The sequence below is a fragment of the Ixodes scapularis genome, unplaced genomic scaffold (assembly GCF_016920785.2).
Source record: "Ixodes scapularis isolate PalLabHiFi unplaced genomic scaffold, ASM1692078v2 PGA_scaffold9__187_contigs__length_104089568, whole genome shotgun sequence".
NCBI lineage: Eukaryota > Metazoa > Arthropoda > Arachnida > Ixodida > Ixodidae > Ixodes > Ixodes scapularis.
In genome coordinates, this window is record NW_024609884.1 from 788,831 (window position 1) to 801,486 (window position 12,656).

The 12,656-nt window shown below is 44.9% G+C and overlaps 1 protein-coding gene across 1 annotated transcript; it reads right to left on the reverse strand.

Moving 5' to 3' along the window:
- Nucleotides 1–259: 259 nt before the first annotated feature.
- Nucleotides 260–11,870, reverse strand: LOC8023965 (queuosine salvage protein). The gene is made up of 7 exons (XM_029977120.4): nucleotides 11,482–11,870; nucleotides 6,560–6,787; nucleotides 6,084–6,233; nucleotides 5,812–5,935; nucleotides 1,358–1,543; nucleotides 1,060–1,127; nucleotides 260–737 (listed from the first exon to the last, which is right to left on the reverse strand). Exons 1-7 carry the CDS (start codon nucleotides 11,578–11,580, stop codon nucleotides 579–581), a joined length of 1,014 nt encoding a protein of 337 aa, XP_029832980.1. The 5' UTR covers nucleotides 11,581–11,870; the 3' UTR covers nucleotides 260–578.
- Between the last annotated feature and the right edge of the window lie 786 nt (nucleotides 11,871–12,656).

Sequence of the window (12,656 nt, forward strand, 5' to 3'; positions counted from 1 at the left end):
CGTCCAACACATTTCCCAGTTTGCTGAGGGTGCCAAACATTGGCGTCGAAGGTCCACTGCCCTCGAAGGGTATTTTTGAGAAATTTTTAAATCAAGACCAAGCATCTCAGTGAGAGCCAAGAAAGAAATTTGAGCATCATTAGGAGACAATGGCCAGAACAAGGGTTTGATCTGAGGATGCTTCTGTAGAATGGCACAACCTATATCCTGCCTTTTGGTTATCAAAAAAAGCCATTAGCCAAAAGAGTCAACACCCATACCTACTTTGTAAGGACAGCTCCAGTGTCTTTATTATTTCTAACTTTGGTCTCAGATAGATGACACCTGTTTGGTACAAAACAGATCAATTTAATGTTGCATCGGCAAAAGGGAACAGACGACGAGTGCGATTCTCCCATGCTGTCAGCTACTAGGACCGATCATTTGGTCGACTGAACTATGGAAGAAATTATAACTTTCTCTTACACTTTTGGACATTAGACTCGTTCCAACCGAGGGAGATTACAACTGGTCATCTGTACCTCTTGAATCCCACATGTTTCAAGCAGCCGTCTTCAGGTTCCTTCCAGATGTTTCACTTAGTAGTAGCAGGAGCGCACGCGGTGGAAAGGCACATGGTCCAAGTCTGCTGCCCGTTTGCGCCGGTAGTCCCAAAGGCAGAAGTCCACCAGAATTGAGTTGATCTCGCCAAGTGCTGCATCGCCCTGCAACCGCCGCTTCAGTTCCTCGCAGACAAGCTGAAAGTACAGCTGCAGGTCTTGTTCCAGCCTTTGCCAAAATCACCATCAAAGAGCCTCTCAGAAAGAACATCTCTGGTAAAAGAGACAGCTAGGCAGAGTGAGCCCCAACATTTGCTATGGTCTAGCTGCCATTGTTTATGAAGCTGTAGTTGCAGCAAAGCACCTCGTCAGTACAGTTCTTCCACTCTGCTCTGCAGGTGCTAGTTTAATGCTTTTATCTTCTGCTGCCAATTCACAACCTACTCGCTCAGAAACACTCGGAGAACATACATTATTGAGCTGGCGCTTTTATCTGCTGAACAATTAGAATAACACTTACCTCACAAGCATGAATGGTCGCACCTCGTATTTCCATTTCCTCCTTATCCCCATTTTGCAATAGGACACCTGGGGGGGGTTACAAAAAGGGAAAACAAATATGTATTCAATGGGGAAAATCTCTCGGGGTGCTTCATTGGTCCACAAACACCAAGCTTCCCACGCGTTCTTCAACAAATCCTAAAGAGCGGAAGAGAGGCACAACACAGCCCGTTTCTATGTGACCCGTTTCCTAGTGGCTACAGGCTCTGGGCCAACGAGACTTCTCCCAGTGTCTGGAGTGGTGGAGGACGACTTACCGCTTTGGAGCAGGCTCGAGAGCCGTTCCGAGTAGCGCAGTGCCCCAAAATGGGCTAGGACTTGCGGCACCCGGTAATCCGCAAACGCAGTCAGCGTTCCAATGTCTTCAAACTCCCCGAGCCCCTGTCCGCCAAAGCAAGCCCAGATGTCCGCCACAAGGATCTGGGCCCGCTTGTAGAAGGAAACTGCAATCAACCATACAACTTGTTTCCCTCATCCTTGCCAATGGTTCGTCCTAAATGGACAATTCAGACTAAAGTGCGGCATAAGCATAATTTAGAGTGCCTAAAAGAGAATGCCCTAGAGCAAATATGCAGGGGTCTCCTCTCGTCAGCTCTGGGTGCCCGCTGCTCTTGGTAGTGTGCGGATGAAATGTCAACTGTGCAACCAACATTTTATGCAAGGGGGGGGGGGGGGGGGGGCAAAGAGCCCCCACCCAACAAAATTCCAAATGTAGCCACTCATCTTTTATTTATTTAGAATACTACTGGCTCAAATCAAGGAGCCATAGTAGGAGTGGTTGCAACATAAATATAACAAAACGCTAGTCAAACCAAACAACAATCTAAAAAAATGCAAGTCAACTGCCGTAACAAACTGATCAAAAGTAGGTAAAATCACAATATCGTTAGAGAGTTCATTCCAATCGTGAATTGTCCGAGGAAAGAAAGAATATCAAAAACAGTTCCTTTTTTTCACCTGTACTGTGTCCTTGCCCTGGAATAGTTAAGTTAAGCTGTTGATGAGAATTTTAAATACAGTCTAAATTGCTTATAACAGACCTTGATAGCGACCAAGATTTCAGTCTGTTGTCAAAGGAGTATGCTGTATGCAGATACAAAGTGGAACCAATGGCACAGAACTAAAACTGCACAAAAAGCAGTATATGTTCTATCCAAATGTCTTTCTTGTAAACAGGTATGTTGCAACGAGTTCATACTGTAGTTGGAACTTTCTCCTTAAAGAGGGCCATTTAGAATATCATAGCCAATTTGTAATATATTAAATCTTTTCTCTCATTCCTAATGCAGTATGCAGCCCCGCTATTTCCATTACCGTAAAATACCGGGCAAATGCTTACTCAAAATTTGGAGATAATAGCAAAAAAAACTGGAAACGGGCACCTTATCCAGTTATCAATTTACATATAAATGTACTCTGCGCATTTTCTCAGATCTCACAAATTTCTGAATAGGCAGATGATTGGTATTCTACGGTAGCTCCGTGGCTGATGACTCGGTGCTGTAGTTATTAAAAATAAACAGAGCAGCAAGCTTTTGGAGCCTTTCTAGTTTATTAATGCCATCTTTCGTGACAAGGCACCACACCGAGTTTGCATATTCCAATATAGGTTTCAGCAAACTCTTATATGCAATAAGTTTAGTGTTCGAACCCACAAATTTTAATCTTCTTCTTAATGCAAACAATGTGCCTCTTGCTTTGGTTACTGTAGTTTCTAGATGTTGATTCCAGTTTAGTTTATTATTGAACAGAAGGCCTAAATACTTGTATTGTTCCACATGCTTGACATGTTACCGGTCTAGTGTATAATTAAAATGAATCGGGTTCTTTTTACATAAAATTGACATGGCAGCTGTTTTATCATAATTAAATTTCATCCAGGCCTTTCTTAAAAGGCAATGGAACTTCCGTAATGCCCACGCAAAGTGCTTATTGCAAAATCCCTATATCCAAGGGCCAGTGGTAGGCTGGAAAAAGGAAACTTCCTAATTATTAAATGAATGAGACCGTCTTGCTTGCACTAAATGCTTTTTTTTACTTACCCCTCAAGAAATGTTTTCATTTTTTGCCAGGCGATCCATTATGGTGCCAGAAGACTACCCAATCAATATTTTACTAAGGTGTCACAAATATTTTTAAAAAATTGAAAAAAAAAAATGCAATTGCTCGAAATTGAAACTGGATTGGGGAAGAAGGGGAAATAGGAGGGGGAGAAAGTTACTAAAATCACGTGGCTATGCAACTTTTTTCTTTTTTTTTCAATCAACATATTTGCAGTCTTTTAGAACCAGGAAAAAGTGAATATCATATTTTTCGCCTATTTTTAGCATTGACTGTGTGCCTTCGATGACCCGCAACTTTGATTATTCTTGGTGGTTGTGTCTAGACCATAGAAAACGGCATGTGACCACAAAGAAGAGAGTAAGCGCGATTCAAATCAGTCAGTTCTCGATTGGCGGTTTTCAGGCGGAAAGAAAACAAATTTTGAGCCGCAAATTGTCTTCTGCGTAGTTGGGCTCTCGTATGTCACGAACAAATAAAAACCTTGGCAAGCATAAATACCCTGTCAGTGTCCCTTTAAAGGGATACAGAAATTAAAATTTGAATCTACCTATCAAGTTCAGAAGTAAGTTAAACACAATTAGCAATATCTCCAAATAACAATTACACATTCATATTTTGAACAGATAACTAATTTTTATTTCTAGACGGCCCACTCTGGGGCAAGCACTCGGAGAGCAGCCATCGGAGAGCGTGATACATCACGGGATTTTCAACACGGCCAAGGCTACAGCAAGGCTGGCATGGCTACGAGCTTTGCAACTAGGTGGTGGCAACGCATTCTGGCCGTTTGAGATACACGAGGCCCAGGCTGGGTGACGCGAGGTGAAGAAGTGATTCCCCGGCATCTGAAAACTTCCTTGAGCTCCCCCCCTTGGCCTCTCCCCGTCCTCCTTTCTCCCAGCCGCAGGAGTTCTCAGGAGCGGGAGAGGAGGTCCCGCTCCAAGAAGCTTGGAGAACATCCACCAGGTGCAATTCGCTAATCCTTTGATTCATCTTAAATACAGCTTTCCTGTCTTTAGGAAAAAAACAATTGGTGTCTCTCTTGTGCTCCCTAGTCGCCATTCAAACATTTCCATAGACTGATGTCACTAAGCATTCAGCTTATGCATGACACTGCCATAACTCCCAGGAGGAAAAGGGCAGTGCACGAGAGAGCTCGTGCCATCTCGTGCATGCGCAGAGCTCCAGCGAGGTTGCCGCACATACACTTCCCTCAATGCATTGCGGCAACGTAGTTAAACTGGTTGCTCAGATTGGTCTATTGGTGCTAAGATTTTGTTGCCATACACCTTTAAACCCAGCAGTTGATAATAGTTTACGACATACACTTTAGTTTTTGCTCCAGGAGCTCACTGCTACGAAACACACGGAAGAAAATTGAGTAGCACTTTCCTCTGGCTTGTGGACAGAACAAGCAGCCGTGTGTTTTATTGCCCATTGGTGCCATCAATGCACTCGGGTTGGCAATGGTCGCAACGCATACTGCACCATGCACGTCTCAAAGTACAGCAATTTGTGTCACAGAACTGACTGACCACAAAGGTCAATCCCAATATCTGTCGACACATTGACCATGCCCAAGTGCGACCTGAATTGTGAGGCTCAGGTTTAATGCATCACCCAGACTCGGCTATCTATGTTGTCTCCTCGTTGGCTTCTACCCTTGTCTAGTTTTGTCATCCCATGCTGCTGAGAAAGCTTACTTTTGCTTCTTTCAACATTTCTTCTTTTTTTTTTTTTGGGGGGGGGGGGGGGGGGGGGGTTTGGGTAGTCATGAGGACACATTTAGATTTAATTGCTTTCGTGTAGAGCTCCAAAACTAGCGCTGGTTCTGGAGGCTGCCTGCAGGAGCTAGCTGGCAGAATACAAATGATCTGAAGCCTCAGGATGTTTTAGCATTTGAAAAGAGTCAAGTAATCCGGCTCACAAAATGCCACTACTCCAGTGACCATCTGTGACATCTACAGATCCTGAAATCCTTGAAACTAAAACAAGAGTACAGGTGAGCTAGTTCGAGAGACATATTATCTCAGGAGCAGGGGGAAAAAAAGGGCGACGGACAAAACTCCTTGGAATTGGATGTCATCCATCCCACTTTTTTTCCCTTACTCCTCGGATAAGATGTGCACATCCTTTACTAATTTTACATACATTTTCTTTGCAAAAGAGCGCTTTGTCCTGCTGTGTTCAAGCAGACTCCTCGACTAACTTCCGCAAAACAATTGAATGTAATTGCAGAGACAAGCTGGTGTACATTGAACATGACAAAATCCCCAAGACTGGAAAAAAAGCCCAGGCACTTTTGCTACCTTTTCAAATGCGGAAATAATCGAAGGAACCAAGCTGAAATTGAAACTCCCAGAAGCATGCCGTCAACAAAAGAGACGGTGTTTACTTCTCGCACTAGACCCGAGATTGAAGAACGCTGATTCCCATATGTTTCTGAAGACCAGTGGAGAAAAAAGAATGGTGCTAGCAGCACTAGGAGGCTTTCCCCACTTTGAAGGAGTCTCCAGGTGGGTCTGTCGGAATCCTGGTACCAAGGATTATCACCACACCAGACAACCAAAGTCCCGCTTGGGTCCACTAATTCCTGGGAGTTGTTCCCTTGTGAGGAGGAATGGCAGCAAGTGGAGAAGGTACCCACCTGGTACACCATTAAAAATTCCCTCGTCACGGAAGGATGGTACGTTGGTGACAAGCTCGTCCAAGAGCCTCTGGCAGCTCCGGTTGCTCCTCAAGATGCAGTTAGCAAATTCTCCGCCATAACTCTGGGCAAGGAGAAGCACAGAGTCTCAAGCACTGTGGCTGGCCCTAGACCTCCTTGCACCCTGTCCTAAGAACCGGTTACCAAGACACAAAACGGTTAAGACAAAGTAATCGATAGACTTGGAATAAGTGTCCAAGAGGTCAACTCACAGTGCACAGGACCTGACCACACTCCCTCAGTATCCGGTGGCGTTCTTCAAGGAGGGGAAACGGAACTGGCGTGCAAGACCGGAATATGTGCTCCACTTGCTCGTGCGAAATGTCCCGGCAAAACTGTGCATCAAGAAGCGGGATGCCTTCCTGCCACGTCAACCCGTGGTGCAATCAAAATGCGGAAATCTCCCATATCTGACAAACACTGGCGCCATCTATCGGGTAGCAGTGCAATCAATCCTTTCTTTATACATTGTAAGAGATCACAACTCACTGGTACACAAGTGTGTGAACCAGTCGTAACTGGGACTGCAGCTGGCCATGTGGGTGGCTTCATTTAGAGGAGGTTGTGAAAAGATTACAAAGAATACAACAGGTACTTGTGTGCACAAGGTACTATCAGCTGATTTGCAGTTTCAAGTCCGAGCCAGTGTCCAAGTCATCTGTTCTAAAGTGGAATGGGCTCAACTTGCCTGGATCGCTCGATTGACGGCAGCGCAGAGTGACCAGTAGCCGGTATGTCGCCTGCCATCAAACTCAATCTCACATTTTTCTTCACTATTCTGCGACCAGAAGCAGAAATTGAGTGCATCCACGAAAAATATCCATTGGACGGTTGAGTTGTCTAGTGCCTTGGGGTGCAGTGGGTGCTTCCGCCAGGAGTCCTTGCTAACTGTGCCCTGGCTGAAGCAATCCTGAACCTGGGAACACAAGTTGGCCCGCCAGGGTTTTTTGTTCCTTCAGTTGACTGCAATCTGGAAGACTTTTATGGCAGAGATCCTTCTACAAGCCAGGGCAAAGCAGAAAACACTGATTTGGTTTCAGGTAATGAAGCCAGCTTGGACGATTTCGACAAATACACCAAGTTAAGGTCTAGACGAAAACACTGTCACAACGCTTAGCTTTGTGTATTCATCTAAACTGTTCAAACTGTCCACATTAACGACGAAAGCAATAAAGCAACTAGCCCAACTAAAACCCATTGCATAAATCTTTTCTTGCTTCGAGAATGAGGGAAAGCACAGACCATGTACACGCTCTAAATAGGTGTTGCAGTTCAGGTATTCCGCAAGAAAACACTAATAAATGCATTCCAAATATTCGACTTGCAGACTGGTGAAGCAGATGGCCACCAAAAGCCACTGATAATCCAATTGGCATTAAGCTAGTATTGATCCCTGTCGATTCCTAGAATTTTTATGCAAGCACTATGTAGTTTGATATGAACACCGACATTAGACCTGTCCTTTCTGAGGACATGCAATCAGAAAGGCTTCACACATTCGATTCTGGAGCACTCTTGTCTGCCTAAGGTCTCTACGTGCTTTTATAGCTCACTTCATGCGTCATTATAGCCTCTGTACAGTGTTATACCTTACCAATCCTACCAAAAATAAATGATCAAGACCAGAAGCCCCAAAAAACATCATACATAAGATTCTATGTTATGGTTAATGATGGATTCCCTTGGTTTTAATGGGGCAAAGGCTGCCGAGGCCGTAGAATACCAGGAACTCTAAATTCTGCATTTTGAAAATTTGCTTAAAGGATATATGTAAAGGAAAAATTAATTTTGTTTTAAGCAGCCTAGATGGAAAAAGGATGTCATAAAACAAATTTACAACGAAGGAAAAAAATTTTTTTAGAGCTATATTTACGGCGCGAAAGCAATTTGTAGTTGGCACCTGCGGGAGCCTGCGGAAGTGTGGCCGCTATGGTCACAACAAGACTCAAAATTTCTGTTGGAGCATGTTGGTAAAATAAAGAATCAACAGGAAACTAGAAGCCATAAAAGATTTACTGTTTCTTCTTTCCTTCTGATGCATTGAGCTCTGCTGCAGTCGATTTTATGTTTTTAACTTAGGCACATTTGCTAACATATGTGCCATTAAAACTAAAAATATATCACTGGGAGTGAAAATTATTTGAGCGAAATTGCCGCAATACAATTATCAGCTGTATAATATGCTTTGAGAAAAGACAATTTTAAATGTGCAAGCAGAGCCACATTTCGCGAGGTCTGTTGATAAATTTCCTCAAATATATATTTTCTATGATTCTATTTTCCCTCCTTCTGCCCCAGCCTCAGGTAAAAAAAACCTGAGACTGGGGCACAAGGAGGGAAAAATATGCTTCCTGCTTCCCCCAGCTCGACTGCGCACTAACTTAATTTTTACAGTTGGCACTGCACATGTTCGTCTCCTCCTCCCCCCCCCTCCTCCCGGCGTCAACGTGTCCCGCATTTCGCTAGCAGGAAGGTGGTCACCCTACACAGAAGTGACGTAAGGACATCAGCACCGGTCGCTATGATACTGCCACATGGCGCCCGTTTTCGTTGCTCATGTGTCCCTGCTTAACTTGGCAGCGGCGGCGGCGCACAGGTCTACCACATGACCAGTGGCAGCTCCAGCGAGCACCAACTACAAATTCGTTTTGCAACATAAATATAGCTCTAAATTTTTTTTTGCTTGTTGTAAATTTATTTTATAGTGTCCTTTACCCGTACAGGCCGTTTAAAAATAAAAATTTTTTTTTCCTTTGCAGATGCCCTTTAGAAAGCTACTGAACCGAAAATTCGGGCTGCAATTATCTCGTCGTAGCAACTATAACGTATGTATATGCTGTACATGACGGTATTTCATAGAATAATGCATGAAAACAACACTTAAAGGCAAAAACCACAAAATATTGAATTGCGAGCTTCATGCATGTCGGTACGCGAAGGCTTACGCGCAGGATACGAAATACAAGGCCTGAAGGCAAGGAGGAAAGCAAACTTGCCTACATCACATCTCGAAGGCCGGCTGCAGGCCCAGCTCGATCACGATATTCTTTTCAAGAAATACAGGGTTTTGTTTGAGATACTGCAAGTGATTTTGCTTAAAAACATTTATTTATTAAGATATTAATGTTTAACAAGATCAAATGAAAGATCAGAGCTAAAATGAATAAAAAATCCCTAAGGTAAACTTGCAAGTTATAGCTTTGTTGCTTGTGGGCAACACCAGGCATAAAATAAGTCAAAGGTGGCTCCCTCGCGTAACCTCTGTGGATCATTATAAAATGTCCATAATAGCAATGCATGTGATAGCCTCAAGTAAACCTATCGCAAAACATTAGTGGCAAGAGAAAAACACTTTTTTCGCTTTTCTCAGTCGCTGCGTATTGCACGCCATCTTTTTCCTCGTCAACTATTTGTGTACCTTTTCAATAGATCGCACTGTAGTTTCTATCTTCAAGGCTGTTGCCAGACTACTAGACAAAAAAAGTGATAAAACAAACTATTCAACAATATTATGTTTGTTGCCCGTAGGCAAAAGTCGTCAAAAAAAAGCTAATAAACAGTTCCAACTAAAAAAAAAAAAAAATTAACCTTTTTTTTTTTATTTTTAGAATGAAAAGGTAGTTTTTAACCAGCTTGCCTGCAAACTTTTCTTTCTCGCTACCACTATTTGATTTTATGCTGATTTGTTGTGCATAGTTATGAGAGCAAATAGACACTTGAGCTCTATCAAAGCATTCTAATTCCTGGTCAGTTCTTTCTACAATTTTCACACACCACCTTCCTTGAAATTTTTTACTTTATGCCATGCCTCCCTTCCATGCTTGTTTTGACTCGAGACATCTGCTTTCGCTCATGAGACGATGGCAATCTTGCGTCACGTGGTTACTTATGCCAGCCAAAGGGTACAAAAGTCATTGAAAGATCTTTGAGACTTTGGCTTCGTACAGCCAAAAATGCATGTGACTTTTTCGATGAACTCAAGTACCGAAACAAGTTACTGGTGAGACAAAAGACGAACAGCATCACACTTGGAGACAAAGCATATTAGAAGGGCAGTGTGAGCAGAGCGAAGCCATCGTAACAAAACTCGAAAAGACATGTCCACTGTAGAGGGGAGGAGCAGAGGCCTGAATTTATATTTTTTTGCTCCAAGATCTCCCACTGGTTTGTGATTTCACCTAGAGCTACACCGGCTGAACACAACCCATCTGAGCCAAAGTAGACCGAGATATTACCCCAAGATTAGCTAGCATTTTCCACTCATGTTCTCCGAGTCTTCTGCTGCAGGGGGCAGTGACACTGGGTTTTGCAATGCTCCACGCTGCACATGTTGGCCTTTTCCAAGGGGTCCACCACCAATACTATGCTATCACTTGACAACCATGTAGGTATGTTTTTGACCAGGTCTGAGGAGGTATACGCCATGTACAACCGAAATTCGATGCCTTGAAGCTAGGCCTAATGCTCAGCGCTCCCCCTAACTGCCAAGAGCACCAAAGTGGATGCCACAACAAGCTTATCTACAGAATTTCTCCCCGTCCAACTGGAGACGAAATGAGCACAGATATGGCCACAAATGATTCAAACGGGTCAACCTCTCACTACAGTGACCTAGAATGGGGTAGTGGGCCCACCGCACCCACTTGCTGAGGTGGTTTCACGTCTAAATTTAGGGATGGCGCTCCGGTCGACTCCTCCTCAAGCTTTCCCGAGCGCTTCTGCGATCACGTGCATATGTGTGTCGGTGTTTTCTTTGTCAGATAGCTGGGAAGATTAGGAAGAATCGTAGGAACTGCATCTGCCGGAAGCATTGGCTTTTCACGCCGAGTGCGTACCTCTTCACCGTTGATGACGTGCACGTAACCTCTATTTATGTACTGAGGTTCAAAATGTAATTGGCACGCAGCAGAGGTTTCATCCAATGTCTTGTCCACTCGATGCAAGTTCTCATCCCACTGTTTTCGCCGCTCCTAGTCTTCGGGTACACCGAACAAAGGCAGATTAGGCATTCATATCACATGAGCGAATGACGTTTTAGCGAACAGCGCCCTTTGAGCGAATCGACGCTTATGCGAAGTAAGCGATTTAGCGAGCGACGAGAAGCGCCACGGAGATTTCTCACTGTCATTCGTCGCGTCGCTCGGTTTTTAGATTTCTAGAAAACGTCGCCCATCGTCTTGGTCGCTTGCTCCCGTCGCTTTTATGCGGTTTGCCTAGTCGCGCGGGTACCGAGCGACGGCGAAGCGGGTCACCATCGCTTGTCTCGTCGCTCGCCAAATCGCCTACATACGGTTCATACGGAGGTCACGTTAACCCACCCCCCGCGCTGCAATGCTCCACCGCGCGCAGTCTGCGGCGGCACGTTACAAAAATGTTAACCCACGTGGCCCACCCGAAAACGCCGCCTCGCGGTGGCCGACCATTCGCTAAAGGGTCTTTCGATGAGAAGTCGGCGTTCGCTAAAATGACGTTCGACCAACTGAGTGCCACCCCAACGATAAAAGATTGTCGCAGCTTTCCCCGATATTCTACGGTTTTGGTTCGCAGTTTTAGCGGTTTACCACTATGAAGTAAGAACGATTCATAAACGCACTTTCCACCCCAACTCACATGGTCCGCAACATTGCAAATTCCCACTGGATCAACAGTCACGTCCATCGCATTTTGAACGATAAATTCAGCTGATCTTCGTGGACTCAAGGCCTTCATGGTGGAACTTTTGGTCGGTGCGCTTATTAGACCGGGTAGTTGGTCCACTGGTTTTAGCGGTGCACACACCGCACACCAAGGAGGTTAGAAGCACACCACTGTTGCAATATTGATGAAGCCTAGTCATAAAAAGTTTAAACGATTTTGGGCCCAGCGTGACCGCAGATTTCTCTGGCGATTGGTGCGCGTGACATGTCACGTGTGAGATGGATGGTTGATTGTTGAAGGAGTCCTTGCAGGCTTGCGCGCGCTCCGTCCGGTAGGTTTTATCAGATCGAAGGCTAGACTGTGGTGTATTCTAGTACCCCACAGCAAGACGAAGGCGCGAGCGCCTATCCCACTGATCTCAATGACAATTGCTGGATCGCGTTTGCCCGCTCCGCGAATGCGGTCACTGGCGGCCATCTTTAGGTAGAGTTATATCACCTCTAGCCAATGTAAGCTGCTGCAGCCGCTATCATCCATCCATGGCAGATAGCGTTTTGGCAGGTGGGTTGGCAGGCTGCGGTCAAAATAGCGTGGGTGATATTGCGTGCTTGATTAAAATTATTTGACGAAACATGTTTTTGAAACCCGGCGTGAACAGTAGTCTGGTTTTTGAGGACCTGGTAAAAGTTTCACGAAATCGCAGCACCGGGAGAAAAGCAGCACAGCACGTATCGAAAGTCGCATCGAAAGGAGCATCGAAAGCAGACGACGGTACGGAGTCTGCTTTTGATGCGAGCTGCGCTGCTTTCCCCCGGTGCTGCGCTTTCGTAGAACTTTCGCCGGGTCCTCAAAGATGAGGCTACCGTTCACGCCGGGTTTCAAGAATCTGCTTCATCAAACAACTTCAATCAAGCACGAAATGTCACCCACGGTACAGTGTACTAGATCTACGGCTATTTTTATGGCAGCCTGCCGCCATTGCGCTGTCCGCCATATTACTATGATGGCTAGAGATGATATAACTCTACCTAAAGATGGCCGCCAGTGACCGCATTCCGGTCCATAGGAGGAGCTGGTCAAACGCGATCCAGCAAATAGACATAGAGATCAGTGGCCTATCCAGAGATCTGCCCGTGCCTAGATCTGGG